At 40.8% G+C, this 15,514-nt stretch overlaps 2 protein-coding genes across 8 annotated transcripts in view; one reads left to right on the plus strand and one right to left on the minus strand.

The window, feature by feature from the left end:
• elmod2 (ELMO/CED-12 domain containing 2) overlaps window positions 1-9,796 on the minus strand; it is a 28,608-nt gene extending 18,812 nt beyond the window's left edge. The window contains exons 1-3 of one of the 6 annotated variants that reach the window (XM_060851378.1): window positions 9,712-9,796; window positions 6,650-6,797; window positions 2,560-2,588 (exon numbers count right to left, since the gene is read on the minus strand). In XM_060851378.1, the coding sequence (XP_060707361.1) occupies window positions 2,560-2,588; window positions 6,650-6,794 (174 nt within the window). In that variant the 5' untranslated portion in view covers window positions 6,795-6,797; window positions 9,712-9,796. Of the gene's footprint in view, window positions 1-2,559; window positions 2,589-6,649; window positions 6,798-9,187; window positions 9,345-9,372; window positions 9,681-9,711 lie in introns of those variants that run through there. The other 5 variants (XM_060851379.1, XM_060851377.1, XM_060851376.1 and 2 more) reach the window with 5 other exon arrangements.
• Window positions 9,797-10,065: 269 nt separating this feature from the next.
• LOC132833415 (zinc finger protein 214-like) lies at window positions 10,066-15,234 on the plus strand. 2 transcript variants are annotated; one of them, XM_060851659.1, is made up of 2 exons: window positions 10,066-10,122; window positions 14,184-15,234. In XM_060851659.1, exon 2 carries the CDS (start codon window positions 14,367-14,369, stop codon window positions 15,123-15,125), a length of 759 nt encoding a protein of 252 aa, XP_060707642.1. In that variant the 5' UTR covers window positions 10,066-10,122; window positions 14,184-14,366; the 3' UTR covers window positions 15,126-15,234. The 2 variants fall into 2 exon arrangements, 1 of the variants encoding a protein (XP_060707642.1); XR_009647078.1 differs by having other exon boundaries at window positions 10,093-10,533.
• The last annotated feature ends 280 nt before the right edge of the window (window positions 15,235-15,514 follow it).

Genomic DNA, 15,514 nt, shown 5'->3' on the forward strand with positions numbered 1-15,514 from the left:
TGAAATTTAAGTGAAAAACTGTTTAATCTGCTAAACAGGTTGAAGACTTGTTTCCAACTCTGAATGTCTGGATGACCACTAACTAAAATGCCTCCCTGCAGTTCTGAATTGGTTCTTCTCAATTGAAATCTGATTGTGGTCCTGGTCTGCTTTTCTGTATATCATTACAGTTCAACTTCGCAAAATAAAAACATTAACTAACTTGCCAGGTAATTTAACTACTCAAAACTAACTTTGACCTCTTAAAACTAATAACCTTCACAAAACTAAAAATAAAAAAATCCACATACTTCAACTTTAAAACTCAAACTTTCAAATGATAATAACAAATGGGATCACAACACTCAGATGAAGCTATTGCCAATTTTCTTCTCCCAATCCCTCCTATTAAAGGCATACAGCATAGAAAGAGGCCCTTCAGTCCAGCATGTCTATGCCATCCAACAGCACCAAACTACACTAATTGCACTTCCCCTGCACCTTGGCCCATAGCTTACTTTTGTCTTGGCATTTTAAGTACTCATCCAGGTGCAATGCTGCAAGAGTACTTGCATCACACCTCTCAGGCAGTGCTTTCCATATTTCCACCCTCTAAGTGAAAACATGTTTCCTCAGATCTCCTCAAAACCACCTGCTCCTCACCTTAAACATGTCTACCTTGGAGAACAGATTCCCATGATTTACCCCATCTCTGCTCCTCAATTTAATTTATCTCAATCAGATACTCCGTCAGCCACCTCTGCTCCAGGGAAAGAAAACCTCAGTCTATTCATTCCCTCCATATAACCAAGACTTTCCATCATTGACAACATTTCCCTTGTACCCTGTCCAGTGCAATCAAATCTTGATAGTGAGGTGACCAAAACTGCAAACAGAATTCCATCTGGGCTACCCACTGTTTTATAAAGTTGTAACAAGCTTCCCTGCTCTCACATTCTATACTTCAGCTAGTGAAGGTTAACATCCTGTTTGCCTTCTTCACTATATTGTCTACCTGTGCTGACACCTTCAGGGATCTATGGACTTGTACACCACAGTCTCTTTGTTCCTCAGTACTCCCTAGGAGCCTACCAATCATGGCGTATATCTGACCCTATTTAGACCTCGTAAAATTCATCACCTCACACTCATCAGGATTGAGTTCCATTTACTATTGCTCTGCCAAATTTAATCAGATGATTAATATCAGACTGCAGTCTGAGACCATCTTCCTCACCAATTTTTGTATCATCTGCGAACTTATTAATTATACCTCCAATATTCACATCCAAGTCATTAATGTATATAACAAATAGCAAGGGTCCCAGCATCAATGTCTGTGGTAGACCACAGGTCAGAAGCTTCCTATTACAAAAACAACCCTCTATCACCCTTTGCATCCTGTTTGCCAACTTGCCTTGGATCCCATGGGCTCTTATCTTTGAACAAGCCTTCTATGATGGATCTTGTCAAAGGCCTTACTGAAGCCCATGTAAACCAAATCAACTGCACTACACTCATATTCAAACACCTTTTCAAAAAACTCAATAATTTAGACAGAAAGGATCTCCCACTCACTATCCCAGATCAAATCCTGCCTTTCCAAGGATTGATTAATCCTGACTTTCAGATTTTTTTCAATAATTTCCCTACCATGATGTCAGATAAACTCGTCTGTATTAACCTGGCCTATCCTTGCTGCCCTTCTTGAATAAAGGAACTATATTAGCCATTTTCCAGTCATCTAGCACTTCACTCATGATCAGAAAAGTATTAAATATTTTCACTAGGGTTCTGAGAATGTCTTGCCTTGCCTCCTATTGCAGACTGGGAACCATCTCATCATGCCCTAGGGATTTATGCAATTGGATGCCTGCTAAAGCAACTAATAGTTCTTACAATTTTATCATGCTGTAGAACCTCACCATTCCAACTGAAATTTTCAGAGACAGTATTTTTCCTCCTTGGTGAATACAGATGAGAAATATTAATTTAAGATCTCACCTACATCCTCTGGTTTCACACACAGATTGCACTTTTGGTAGTTAATAGACACCACTCTTTCCCTGGTAATCCTATTGCTCTTAATATACTTATAAAATGCCTACACTGCGCTTAAAGTAGTATCTGTAACATTTTAACGTACTGGATTACTTCGAGCGCTACTTCATTTCGATCATCGGCTACTTCTGGCTGAATAACTTTGAGATTGTACTATATTGAGGTAACCAGTCATGTAAATCTTTAGGTATATTCCTTTAACAAAGCAGAGTTGCCTTCATGCTGAAGTGTGCACCTCTCACACAGCAGCTGAAGCAAAGACCATACTTTACTAGCAGTGTTTTAACTATCACATTCCAGTGTGAAGACAAATTTCACGCAGTTTGGCTTTTGAAATTAAACAGACATGGGGGAATAGAACAGGAGAGCTAAAACACAGGAAAAAAATTCTTGAGAGTAGATCAGATAACTATGAAGAAAAATCAGTATTCTTGTGACTCAAGCCCAGTACATCAGTAATTAAGAACAATCGATTTTATCAAGCAGTAAAAGAGAAACAATAAAGTGAATCTTACTTACTTCATTTTTGGATGATTTCAAAGAATATTCTATTTGAAAGAAATGATAAATTTAGCTTTTAAGTTAAATCAGATTTTATCAGATTTTCAGGAAATATGTTTAAAGTATGAATGCAAAACAAGTATATTAAGACAGATATAAAACGTGTACAGATGAACAATTGTTTTAATTGTTATAACTTTATAATCATAATTGCATTAAAATATGAAAATATTTTTTATCTGCAAGTTATGGTGTTAACAATATTAACTATAAATAAAGTTCTATGCATTATATGAAGAGAGTCTGGATGAAAATCTAGATAACATGGACCAGTCTTGAATTCATACCAGATAAAATTCTACAATTATCAATAACAAAATTGTGGAGTAAGTGAGATATAAATTAATGTATGGTTTTAGTCAAAGAATTTATGGAAATATTCAGTTGCACAAAGTGGATAAAAATAAAGTGAAGAACAAAAAATAATCTTATCATACATAGAGTTCTAGTTAAATCCAACTTAGCACATTGCTTGCAGACCCTGTAATCCACAATTGAAAAAGATACAAAAAACGAGAGATTAAAAGATTAGAGAATGATCTGGGACTTTTCCCTAGTGTAGGGGAACTCAAAACTAGCAGGCATATTTTTAAACTAAGAGGAGAAAGATTTAAAAGGAACCGGAGGAGCAATTCTTTTTCACAGAGGGTGCTTCATATGTGGAATGAACTGCCACAAAGTGGCAGATGCAGGTACAGTTAAAACACTTAAAAGACATGACAGATTTTTTTTTGTTTCAGCAGCAGGAAAAGTGGGAGCATTGACCAGGGCTGACAGGAAGGTGAATCACTGACTTAAAAACTTACCTCGTGAATAGGCGGAGTGCACACGGGATAGCTGACTAAGTGAGGAATTTGCTAATGCTGTTTTGGAGGGTTTAAACTAATTCGCAGGGGAATGTCAACTTAAATTTTAGTCCCAGTGTTCAGGATATTGAGAGTAGCGAGGTCAGAAATAAGGTTTCAACGTCGCAAGAGTTCACCAGCAAGCAGGAAGATGATTTGAAGTGTGTCTACTTCAATGCTAGGAGCATCTGCAAAAATGTGGGTGAACTTGCAGCATCTGGGACTTTGATGTTGTGGCCATTTCAGAGACATGGATAGAGCAAGGACAGGAATGGTCGTTACAGGTTCCGGGATTTAGATGTTACAGTAAGAACAGAGAAGATGGTAAAAGGGGGATGGGGGTGTGGCATTGTTAGTCAAAGACTGTATTACAGTGGCAGAAAGGACGTTTGAGGACTTGTCGACTGAGGTAGTATGGGCTGAGGTTAGAAACAGTAAGAGAGGTCACCCTGTTGGGAGTTTTCTATAGGCCTCCATATACTTCCAGAAATGTAGAGAAAAGGACAGCAAAGATAATTCTGGATAAAATTCTGAGTAACAGGGTAGATGTTATGAGGGGCTTTAGTATTTCCAGTCAATATTTGGAAAGTTAATAGTTATTGTCCAACATGTGCAGGGTGGTTTCCTGACACAGGATGTAGACAAGCCAGTAAGAGACAAAGCCACATTGGATTTGGTACTGGGTAATGAACCTGACTAGGTGTTAGATTTGGAGGTAGGTGAGCACTTTGGTGATAGTGACCCCAATTCGGTTACGTTTTCTTTAGCGAAGGAAATGGACAGGTAAATACCGCAGGGCAAGAGTTGTAGCTGGGGGAAAGGCAATTACGTTGCGATTAGGCAAGATTTAGCATGCATACGATGGGGAAGGAAATTGATCGGGATGGACACAATTGAAATGTGGAGCTTATTCAAGGTACAGCTACTACGTGTTGTTGATAAGTATGTAACTGTCAGGCAGGGAGAAGGTGATCAAGCAAGGGAGACATGGTTTACTAAAGAAGTTGAATCTCTTGTCAAGAGGAAGGAGGCGGCTTATGTTAGGATGAGACATGAAGACTTAATTAGGGTGCTTGAGAGTTACAAGTTAGCCAGAAAAGACCTAAAGAGAGAGCTGAGAAGTGCCAGGAGGGGACATGAGAAGTTGTTGGCAGATAGAATGAAAGAAAACTCTAAAGCTTCCTACAGGTATATCAGAAATAAAAGAATGACTGCAGAAAGATTAGGGCCAACAAGTATAGCAGTGGGAAGTTATGCGTGGAGTCCAAGGAGAGAGGGGAAGCGCTAAATGAAGATTTTTCATCAATATTCACACAGGTAAAAGACAATGTTGTCAAGGAGAGTACAGAGATACAGGCTATTAGATTAGACAGAATCGAGGTTTACAATGAGGAGGTGTTAGCATTTCTGGAAAGTATCAAAATAGATAAGTCCCCAGGCTGGATGGGATTTATCCTAGGATTCTCTGGAAAGCCAGGGAAGAGATTGCAGAGCCGTTGACTTTGATCTTTATGCGATCATCGTCTACAGGAATAGTGCCTGAAGACTGGAAGATAGCAAATGTTGTCCCTTGTTCAAGAAAGGGAGTAGAGACAAACCTGGTAGTTATAGACCAGTAAACCTTACTCTGGTTGTGGGTAATGTGTTGGAAAAGGTTATAAGAGATAAGATTTATAATCATCTAGAGGGATAGTCAACATGGCTTTGTGAAGTGTAGGTCATGCCTCACAAACTTTATTGAGTTCTTTGAGATGGTGATCAAATAGGTGGACGGTCAATGTGGTGTATATGAATTTCAGTAAGGTGTTTGAGAAGGTTCCCCACGTTGGCTATTGCAGAAAATATGGTGGTATAGGATTGAGGGTGATTTAGCGGTTAGGATTTGGAAATTGGCTAGCTGTAAGACGACAGAGGGTGGTGGTTGATGGGAAATGTTCATCCTGGAGTTCAGTTTCCAGCAGTGTACTACTGTTTGCATTTTTATAAATGATCTGGTGAGGCATAGAAGGATGAGTTAGTAAGTTTGCGGATGATGCTAAGGTCGGTCGAGTTGTGGATAGTGTAGAAGGATGCTGTAGGTTACAGAGGGACATAGATAAGCGGCAGAGCGGGGCTGAGAGGTGGCAAATGGAATTTAATGTGAAAAAGTGCGAGCTGATACACTTTGGAAGGAGTTACAGGAATAAAGAGTACTGGGCTAAAGGTAAGATTCTTGGTAGTGTGGATGAGCAGAGATAGTTCTGTGTCCATGTGCATAGATCCCTGAAAGTTGTCACCCAGGTTGACAGAGTTATTAAAAAGGCATACAGTGTGTTAACTTTTATTGGAAAAGGAATGAGTTTCAGAGCGACAAGGTCACGCTGCAGCTGTACTAAACTCTGGCTCGGCCACACTTGAGTATTGCATACAGTTCTGGTCACTGCATTATAGGAAGGATGTGGAGGCTTTGGAAAGAGCTCAGAGGAGATTTACTAGGATGTTGCCAGGTATGGAGGAAAGATCTTATGAGGAAAGGCTGAGGGACTGGAGGTTGTTTTCATTAAAGAAAGTTGAGACATGTAAGATAATCAGAGGGTTAGACAGGATTGACAGCGAGAGCCTTGTTTCTCGGATGGTGATGGCCAGCACGAAGGGACAGAACTTTAAATTGAGGGGTGATAGATATAGGACAGATGTCAGAGGTAGTTTCTTTATTCATAGAGTAGGGGCATGGAACGCACAGCCTGCAACAGTAGTAGACTTGCTAACTTTCAGGGCATTTAACTGGTCACTGGATAAACATATGGATGAAAACAGAATAGTGTAGGATAGTAGGCTTCAGATTGTTGCACCGACCTGTGGAACTCTCGAGGACCGAAGGGCCTGTACTGCATTGCGATGTTTTTTGTTCTATTAACAGAAAAGATTTAGAGGGATATGGGCCAAATGCAGGCAAATGGGACTAGTTTAGTTTGGGAACCTTGGTCAGCTTGGTGCATTGGATTCAAGGGTCTGTTTCCACGCTGTATGACAATGACTCTATAAAATCAAGGGGAAATATTACAGAGTTTGTCCAAAACAATAATAAAAGGATCAGGCAGACTAATGGTCCTAGATGCCAGTCATAAGCCTAGAACATTGCGCACTTTTTTATTGTTATGGTATCAATGTGTATTAGTGGATGCCCTACTTATAATTCAGAAATAGCTTTCCTCACTGCTCACCTATTTTCATTGTTCGCTCTGCTCCTTGAACAGTACTGGCACAAATACGTTGCAGTTCACATCTTCCAGTAAGCTTTCTTAAAATCCACTTCATCCAAGACCTCAGAAGAGTGCTGTACAGGTAATTCCAAATCAAACTAATCATATTCTGGTGAGAAAAAGAAAGATGCTCTCACTAAATGTGATTCACGTTAAGAGCTAACCCGCTTTAAGTTTAAGACCCTTCCAAGTCAAAACTATCCAAAATCAATTCCCATATTAATAAAAGCTACCACTCAGTTACTCCCTCTCAATCATGGAGCACAGGTGGTAGGAATGATTACAAACTCAAATCACAGATGTAAAAGGACAGAGTGCTTGGAATATCAACCATCCTAATAATTTTCACATTTAATATTTCCATTTTGTTTTGCTTTATGGCAAAATAACAAACCCTATTGCAAAAAAATGCATTTATAACAAGGGATCAAGTAACTAAAACTCACCATCGCAAACAAAATAGAAGTTCCTAATGTGACCATGATCTATGCTGGGTTTTGACAATACACTGCACTAAAATTTAAAGCAGAAATCTTAACGGGAACAAAACTAATGAAGCCATTCAAATCTCAGGACTTGCTTGCTGCTGGTACTGTAAACAGCAAAGTAATAGTGGGAGCTGAAAGATGGTCCAGAAAATTGGTTGGTACACAAAATAGATTTGATAAATTACATACAATGCCTTTTTTGTTCCAAATTATCTATTCTCAAAAATTAGTTTTACTACTCAAGTTGAGAGAGTAAGTCAAATTACATTCCTACTGCAAAATGCTCGAATGGCACGGTAACATACATTTGTTAGACAAGGTCATTTCTGGTCACCTTTGTCATTTGTCACTCAACATCCTCTCATCTACTATTTATGTCTTTGAAAATAATTCACCCCAAGTCAGTTATAACCGCACTTTAAAATGCCTAACTGGCCAGTTTCCATTCATTGTTGTTATGATCCTGGATGATACCAAATTTATGATCTGCTAAAAACCAATAACTTTTCTAAAAAGTAGAAAAATTTCAGATCTCAAACACTTAGTAACAGAATAAAGCCACAAGGATCCACTGTTTTCAAACAAATTAAATAAACTTGATGCTATAAAAAGTTAAAATAGCTGCACAACACACAATGTGTGATTTGGAGATGCCTCTTTGGAGAGGCATCGCCAAATCATGACTACTATCGACAACACTAACTGCCAGCTTAAGCCACAATCACCTGATGAAGCAGCAGTACTCCGAAAGCTAGTGTGCTTCTAATTAAACCTGCTGGACTATAACCTGGTGTTGTGAGATTTTTAAACACAATATATATGATATATACTCTTAACAACCAGACCTAGCCTGAAGTAAATGAGGGGAGACAGACAGTTGTCAAAGCCCTCCATGAAGCACATCAAATTGCAAATGTGGTCAAGACAGATTCCACATTTTTTTTAGCATCCCCTAGCTATTAGTGACACAGTCACCAAATTTCATTAAAAACATTTTCGCCTTTACAAAGAATTCCAATTCATCACTTTTAATGCTCTGGCTTTAAGTCTTCCTTAAAAGCCATTCCATCAGAGTACATCGATGACCACTCACACCTAGGTGGTTTAATCTCTTCTACTGGATGCCCAGAATTGCACTACAGCATCAATTCTAGCTCTTTCCAAGACAGTTTGCTTCATTAAGCTAACAAAACCTCCGTGGTCTCTCTCAACTGCATGAATCAAATAGTGCTTGTGGCTTCTTGACCCTAATCTCACATTAACTTCCATAGGCTTCTCCTGCCATAACTGCTTGGAGTCTAACAGCAACGCTCATGCTGCCTCAAGCCATTTCATTACCTCAGCACTCTCCCAGGAAAAGCACACCTAGTTAACCTGAAATCTAAAATATGCCAAGTCCATCCATCTCCATGACAACATAGCTTGTTCTGAGCTAATTGGTGCTTCAGCCCGAGGAGTTTCCTGAATATATCTGAATTAATTTAAAAACTCTCAGGTAAAAAAACTGCTCCTATGTTCCATGGTCACACCTCTTCAGAGAATCACTGTGGACTTGATAGGCCAAATGGCTTATTTCTACACTGGAGGGATTCTTTGATATTAACATGGAATGAAGGAACAAAGATTGGGTTATATTTATCCTTCATTCCTTCACTCATATTTGATTTGGTGAGCTACTATTTTTTTCAGACAGCGATTTACAATGCACAATATTGAGAGAAAGCAGAGTGTGCAAAAGTAACAACTAAAGAACCATGTGCTGTTGAAGCAGCACATTCACTATAGCTGACTCAGCGCTATACACCATTGTAATAACAGCAAAATAGACAAGGCAGCGTCCACACCATGCAGCATTCAATTATACTGAACTACCCTGGGTTTTAAAAGAAACTCTTAAAAGCTCTGCAATGCACTCCCTAGCGTTCTGCTGCAAACCTAACAGAGGTGTTTACTAATTGAACGTGAGTCATAAATTATGCTGAACGTCAAGTTAGCTTCTCGATCAACCTACACTTCTGTAATAGAAGGCCTTAGTGGAAGTAAACCATATCGGCTTTTTGCACCCAACTTAATAAACAAAACTCGGAAATAGGTTGAAAGTCAAAATAAATCAATGAAAAAACTTTGAGATGGAAAATATACTTCGAAAAACAAAATAATGTAAAGCCACGAGCAAGTGCGCGAGTCCGAGGTTACCAATAAACACGGCACCTCCATCCCACTTCTGTGCAGCATAACAAGTGGGAAAGGAAGTAAAAGATGCAGCCACTTGACTGAAGGCCGAGTGGTTCTCAATAAGAGCCCCCATAATGGAGCAAACAGAGCGGGGATTAACCAGGCAGAGAGGCAGCAACAAGTGGCCGGCCCTGGTTCCGCTGCTGGACACTCTCCGGAGAGGTGAACCGAGAGCCACTCAGTCCTCCCGCCTTAAGGCAGAAGCCTCCACATCCCTCAGCTGTACCGAGGAACTTTACTCACACCGTCACCGCTCAAAAGGAATGCTTTCCCCCCTCCCTCCCCCGCGCGATGATTCACCGTCACCAGGCCAACGGCCACAGGAAACGCGTCACCGCCCACCCTGCTCCACGAGGTGGGGCATCAAAGGCATGCAGTCGGCGGCGGCGCTGTCAACTACGGCGCGAGGCTGGTCGGAGCTCTGCGAAGGCGGGGCCGTGCGGTAAGGGGCGGGGAAATCTGAGTGTGGGCGGGCACAAGTACGTGCGGTCGAGGGGCAGGGCAGAGGTACGTATGGGCGGGACTGAGGGCGCATAGGTACGTATGAGCGGGACTGGGGGGGAGCATAGGTACGTGTGGGCGGGACTGAGGGGGGGTGGGGTCACACGGAGGCGATTGGCTAACTACCATGAACGCGCTCGCGTGCTGTGGTGACGCTATCGTGCTCGAGGAGCTCCCTAGTTGGGGTCGGCGAGTGGAGAGGTCGCTTGGGTAAAAATAAACCGTCTTTTACTGAACTCAATGATAATCGTTTTGCTTGAGTTGTAGGGATTGGAAGAACGAAAGCAGCGAGCCATGCTTGGAGGAAAAGAGCCTTTGAAGCAGATTTGAATGATAATTGTTCGTGAAACAGGGAACTGTGGTGTGCTCGGGTTAAATACATGGGTGGCCCTTTGGTCATAACATTATTCAATCTGTACACTAAACAAACATTTAAAAATTGGATTGTGAAATATTAAATACGAGCAACAAAAGCAGTACTTAACAGACAAGAAAAACCTTCAGATGCAGGAATCCAAAGTAGATAACCTGGAGGCTGGAAGAACACAGAGCCTGGCAGCATCAGGAGATGGAAAACTCAACAAAATATTACTTGCAGAATCAGAAGAGGCCCCACAAAATGTAGGTTAACTAAACTCTATATATTTTGTCAGGTCGCACAACATCAGGTTATATTCCAACACCTTCCCTCCGCTTCCCATAAAGACTGTTCCCTCCGCAAGTACCCCATTGGGTCCACACCCCCTAACAACCCACCTTCCCCTTCTTGTCCTGGCACCTTTTGCTGCCACTACAGGAATTGCAAAACCTGTGTCCAAACCTCCCAACGTTTCCCTCCCCGCCATCCAAGGCCCCAAAGGAGCTGTCCACATACATCAAAGTTTCACCTGCACTTCCACATGTCGTTTCCGGTATCCATTGCTCCCGGTGCGGTCTCTACATTGGGGAGACAGGACGCCTACATACAGAACGCTTCAGAAAACATCGGGACACTCACACCAAGCCCCATAGCCGAACACTTCAACTCCCCTCTCACTCTGCTAAGGACATGCAGGTCCTGGGCCTCTTCCATCGCCACTCCTTTACCACTGGACACCTCGATGGGACCCTCCAACCCCATGGCATCAATGTGGATTTCACCAGTTTCCTCATTTCCCCTCCCTCTACCTTACCCCAGTTCAAAGCTTCCAGCTCCGAACTTTCCTCATGACCCGCCCATCTGTCCATCTTCCTTCACACCTATCCGCTCCACCCTCCCCTCCAACCTATCACCTTTACCACATCTCCATCCATCTAATGCACTCTCAGCTACCTTCACCCCCAGCCCCATCCCTCTCCCATTTATCTCCCCACCCCTGAGGCTCCCAGCCTCATTCCTGATGAAGGGTTTTGCCCGAAATGTCAATTTTTCCTGCTGCTCGGATGCTGCCTAACCTGCTGAGCTTTTCCATCACCACACTCTTGACTCAAATCTCCAGCATCTGCAGTACTCACTTTTGCCTTATATTCCAATAGGTATGTTTGAAATCACACAAGCTTTCAGAGCATAGCCTCTTCATCAGGTGCAGGCCACCTCAGTCCAACACCAGCACCTCCACATCGTTGCTATATATTTTGAATGTAGATTGAGCATGAACAATAACAGTAAAAAGTTATTTAGTTTGGAAGGGAGAACAAAAGAACAGGATATTCAGGGTGTGACAGGGTAAATGCAGAGAGAATGTTTCCCTTCATGGGACGGTCTAGGGTTAGAGGGCATAGTCTCAGAATAAAGGGCACCAGTTTGAGACTCAGACAAGGAGGAATTTGTTCCTTTAAAGCGTCTTTCGAGCTCCTTGCTACATAGAGCTATGGGGATACAGTCTTTGTACATATTTAATAGATAAAATAGATCCTTGATCAGTAAGGGAATCCAGAGTTACAGGAAAACAGCATAAAAGTGGACGAGGTTAAAAATCACACAACACCAGGTTATAGTCCAACAGGTTTATTTGGAAGCACTAGCTTTTGGAGTGCTGCTCCTTCATCAGGTGGTTGTGGCCATTTCCTATTGAATGGTGAAGGAGCCAAAAATTATATTCCGATTTCTATTAAGAACATTCTGTTCCTTTTTCTTGTGGTCTTAAGATGCAGATGAGTTGTCCAAGTTAATATAGAGATGGCCAGAAGTAATTTTATGAAGAAGAACAATATGTTACAAAGAAACTCAAGCTTGTAGCAAGGAAAAAAATACTTATGCTATATTTTATCCACTTTCCTGTATGCCTCAGATATCTGAACATAAAATGTGGAAGAAGATTGGCACCTATGAAATCTGAACACTAAAACAGTTTTTTGTCTCTAAAAATGTACATCCATAGCTAGCCCATAAGACAAATTAAGACGTATTTGAAATTGCAAGAAAGTGATAAATTTTATTTTAAAGTGATATCCAAAACAAAATTCATTATTTTATTCAATTGCTTATAATTGCAAAGATGGATCCATTCTAATGACAAAGTTGAGGTCAGCAAAAATGGGGATTGATCTAGGTGATGATGAATTTTGTAGATGAGCTGCAATGCAAGTGTGAGGATGGTACAAGACAGACGAGTCTGGCATGCCATGACAACAGAAGTACAGGGGTACCTTCACCCTCCTGTGCTTCACACTCTGTCCTGATGGCTAGAGCCTAGAATCCCTGCTGCATCTGGAAATGACATTCGCGGCAGAATTACTGCTGATCATAACATCTTATCCAATTTTAAATTTCAACCTAGAATTGTTTTTTTTTAAGATTGTTAGGAAGTTTCAAAACTTGATAAAATTCAACTAATTCACGTAGTGTTAATAGGATCTGAACATAACTGTTACTACTCAATAGATGATTTATTATATGTGTAGAATTAATACTAATAAGAACTTAGGAAATATCTTTGTTCAGTAAGATAGAAGTTGCTTTGTACATAAATGTGCACCATCAATACCAATAAGATTGAAAACCCTAGATTGAAAACCCTACTTCTTCAGTTCCATTTATTGGCAAGATTAGATAGGTGGAGTGAAATGTAAGGAGTGCAGTTGGGGCTCGGGTCCAATTTATCTTGAAGTGGGGAAGGCTTGGTGTCCATGGGGCATAGGAATAGGGGATTCATTAGTGATTTATGGGTTTCAATTTAATAACAATCCAGCAATTAGAACAGACTTTAATTCCTCTAACTTATTTTGGGTAATTAAGCAAGAAACCCTCCAAAAGGTTTGGATTGAGATGGGACTTTTCAGAAGCTTCCAAACAGTAGGCAATTGCCCATCAGAAATTTCATATTTTGGTGCAGTACGTGGGGAATCAGATGTATTGGAAATTCCATATGGTCCTTCAGGGCAAATCCAGTCCATGCTGTTGCTATGACTATCCTCCCTGTGTAGAAAGTGAGGACTGCAGATACTAAAGTACCAGAGTTGACATATGTGGTGCTGGAAAAACACAGCAGGCCAGGCAGCATCCGAGGAGCAGGAGAATCGACGTTTCGGGCACAACCCCTTCTTCCTGTCTTCCCTGTGGGCCAACGTCTGCTCAATCACTGAACAAGGATCCTTTGCACATACATGTGTAGATATACAATAATTCATATAATTTTAAGAGGAACTTTAAACAGAACACTTATAATATTAAACCTCGATGAAGGTAATTTATACATTGCCTGCAAAGGTAGAATTTCTCTCATGATCCCCTTTGTGCTCTTGATGCTTGGTGCCACTCCTCGATTTCATGTTATTTCATTCCATGCCACAACAGCCAATCAGCAAATGTTTATTATTTACAGGATTATTATTATTTATAACAGCCAATCATTGCACTGAAAAGGTCTCCCATTGAAACCTATTTTTAAAATAAATACAATATCAAGTACCGGATCTTTTACCACAAATATTGGCATTAATCATTTTACACTTCTTTTGTTTGTCACATTTCCATTTTTAAAAAGTCTATTTTTTTCACATTGCTTCTTCATATTTTGGGCATTTAAACTTACTTAGTATGTCTTTCAGAAACATAATAAGGGAAAGTTGAATTATACAAATGCCAGGAATCAAAATGTAAAAAGGAACAAAAATAGAGTGGTTGTCATTTTTACAGAGGTCAGTATGCAGCAAAGCATATTGTAACAACTGTAGGCAGTGCACCACAGGGCAATTGCACAGCCATCATGTACCAGGAAGCAGGAGAAGAGAATTTCATAAATTTCGGTACTTAGACTGAAAATGATAGTTTTTGTAAACTCCTTTTACAGGGGTTACGCGACTCTTCAGAACCTGAATGCCATCAGCCTTTGAATGTGAAAAAAGTATTTCAACTAACCATGCAATCTGAAAATGCATCATGCCAATCATAGCAGAAAGGAATACATGTGTAGTATGTGTGGGTCAGTCTTCAACTGATTATAAGTCTTGGAGAAGGACAACGCAACCCCAATATGGAGAAACCATGGAAATGTGAATATTGTGGGAAGAGATTCAGTTACCCATCCCAGATAGAAAATCATCGACGCAGTCACACTGGGGAGAGACCATTCAGCTGTTTGGCTTGTGGGGAAGAATTTACACAGAGATCCAGCCTTTTGACACACCAACGAATTCACACTGGAGAGAGACCATTTACCTGTTGCGACTGTGGGAAAGGTTTTACTCAATCAGCCAGCCTTCGGAGACACCAGCGAGTTCATACTGGTAAAACTCCATATACCTGTTCTGTATGTGGAAAGGGATTCACCCAGTCAGCCAACTTTCAGAGACACCGACGAATTCATACTGGAGAGAAGCCTTTCACCTGCTCAGCATGTGGCAAAGGCTTCATTCAGTCATTTGAGCTTCTGACACACCAGCAAGTTCACACAGAGGAGAGACCTTTTCATTGCTCTGAATGTCAGAAGTGCTTTAAAAGTATAAAGCAACTTCTGGCCCATCAGCGCACTCACACTGGGGAGAGGCCGTTCACTTGCTCAGTCTGTGGGAAGGGATTCACTCGTTCATCCACCTTGCTGACACACCAGCAGGTTCACACTGGGGAGAAGACATTTATCTGCTCTGAGTGTGGAAAGGGATGCATTACTTCATCCCACCTACTGATACATCAGCGAGTTCACAGTGGGGAGAGGCCATTCACCTGTTTAGCCTGTGGGAAGGGATTCATTCAGTCATCACACCTGCAGAAACACCAGAGACTTCACAAGTAATTGCAGGACATGAACTCCCCTGTTAATGCTGCTGCTGATCACATCCAGGACTGTTTTAATAAGAGTTTCTCAATAACCCTTATAAATTAAATATTAATTTAAATATAACTGTGGTTAACGCATACCAAAATTTGTAATGTTTGACTGTTTGTGCATGGTCTTTTTTGTTATGTAAAACAAAATCAGTTAATTGACGTTTCGCAGATCTTCAATTGGCTCTTCTCCCTCACATCGTGAACTCAGTTCCTATTCAGTGTTGGAAGGGAGAAGATTCTGTTTATTTTCTGAAGGAATTATGCTTTGACAATTTTAAGAATCTACTTTTACCATTGGAGTAATTCTTTTTCTCAACACAAAGTTCTTACTTCATGCTGTTTGGAGGAAAGAGC

Source organism: Hemiscyllium ocellatum, chromosome 36, assembly GCF_020745735.1.
Source record: "Hemiscyllium ocellatum isolate sHemOce1 chromosome 36, sHemOce1.pat.X.cur, whole genome shotgun sequence".
Taxonomy (NCBI): Eukaryota; Metazoa; Chordata; class Chondrichthyes; order Orectolobiformes; family Hemiscylliidae; genus Hemiscyllium; species Hemiscyllium ocellatum.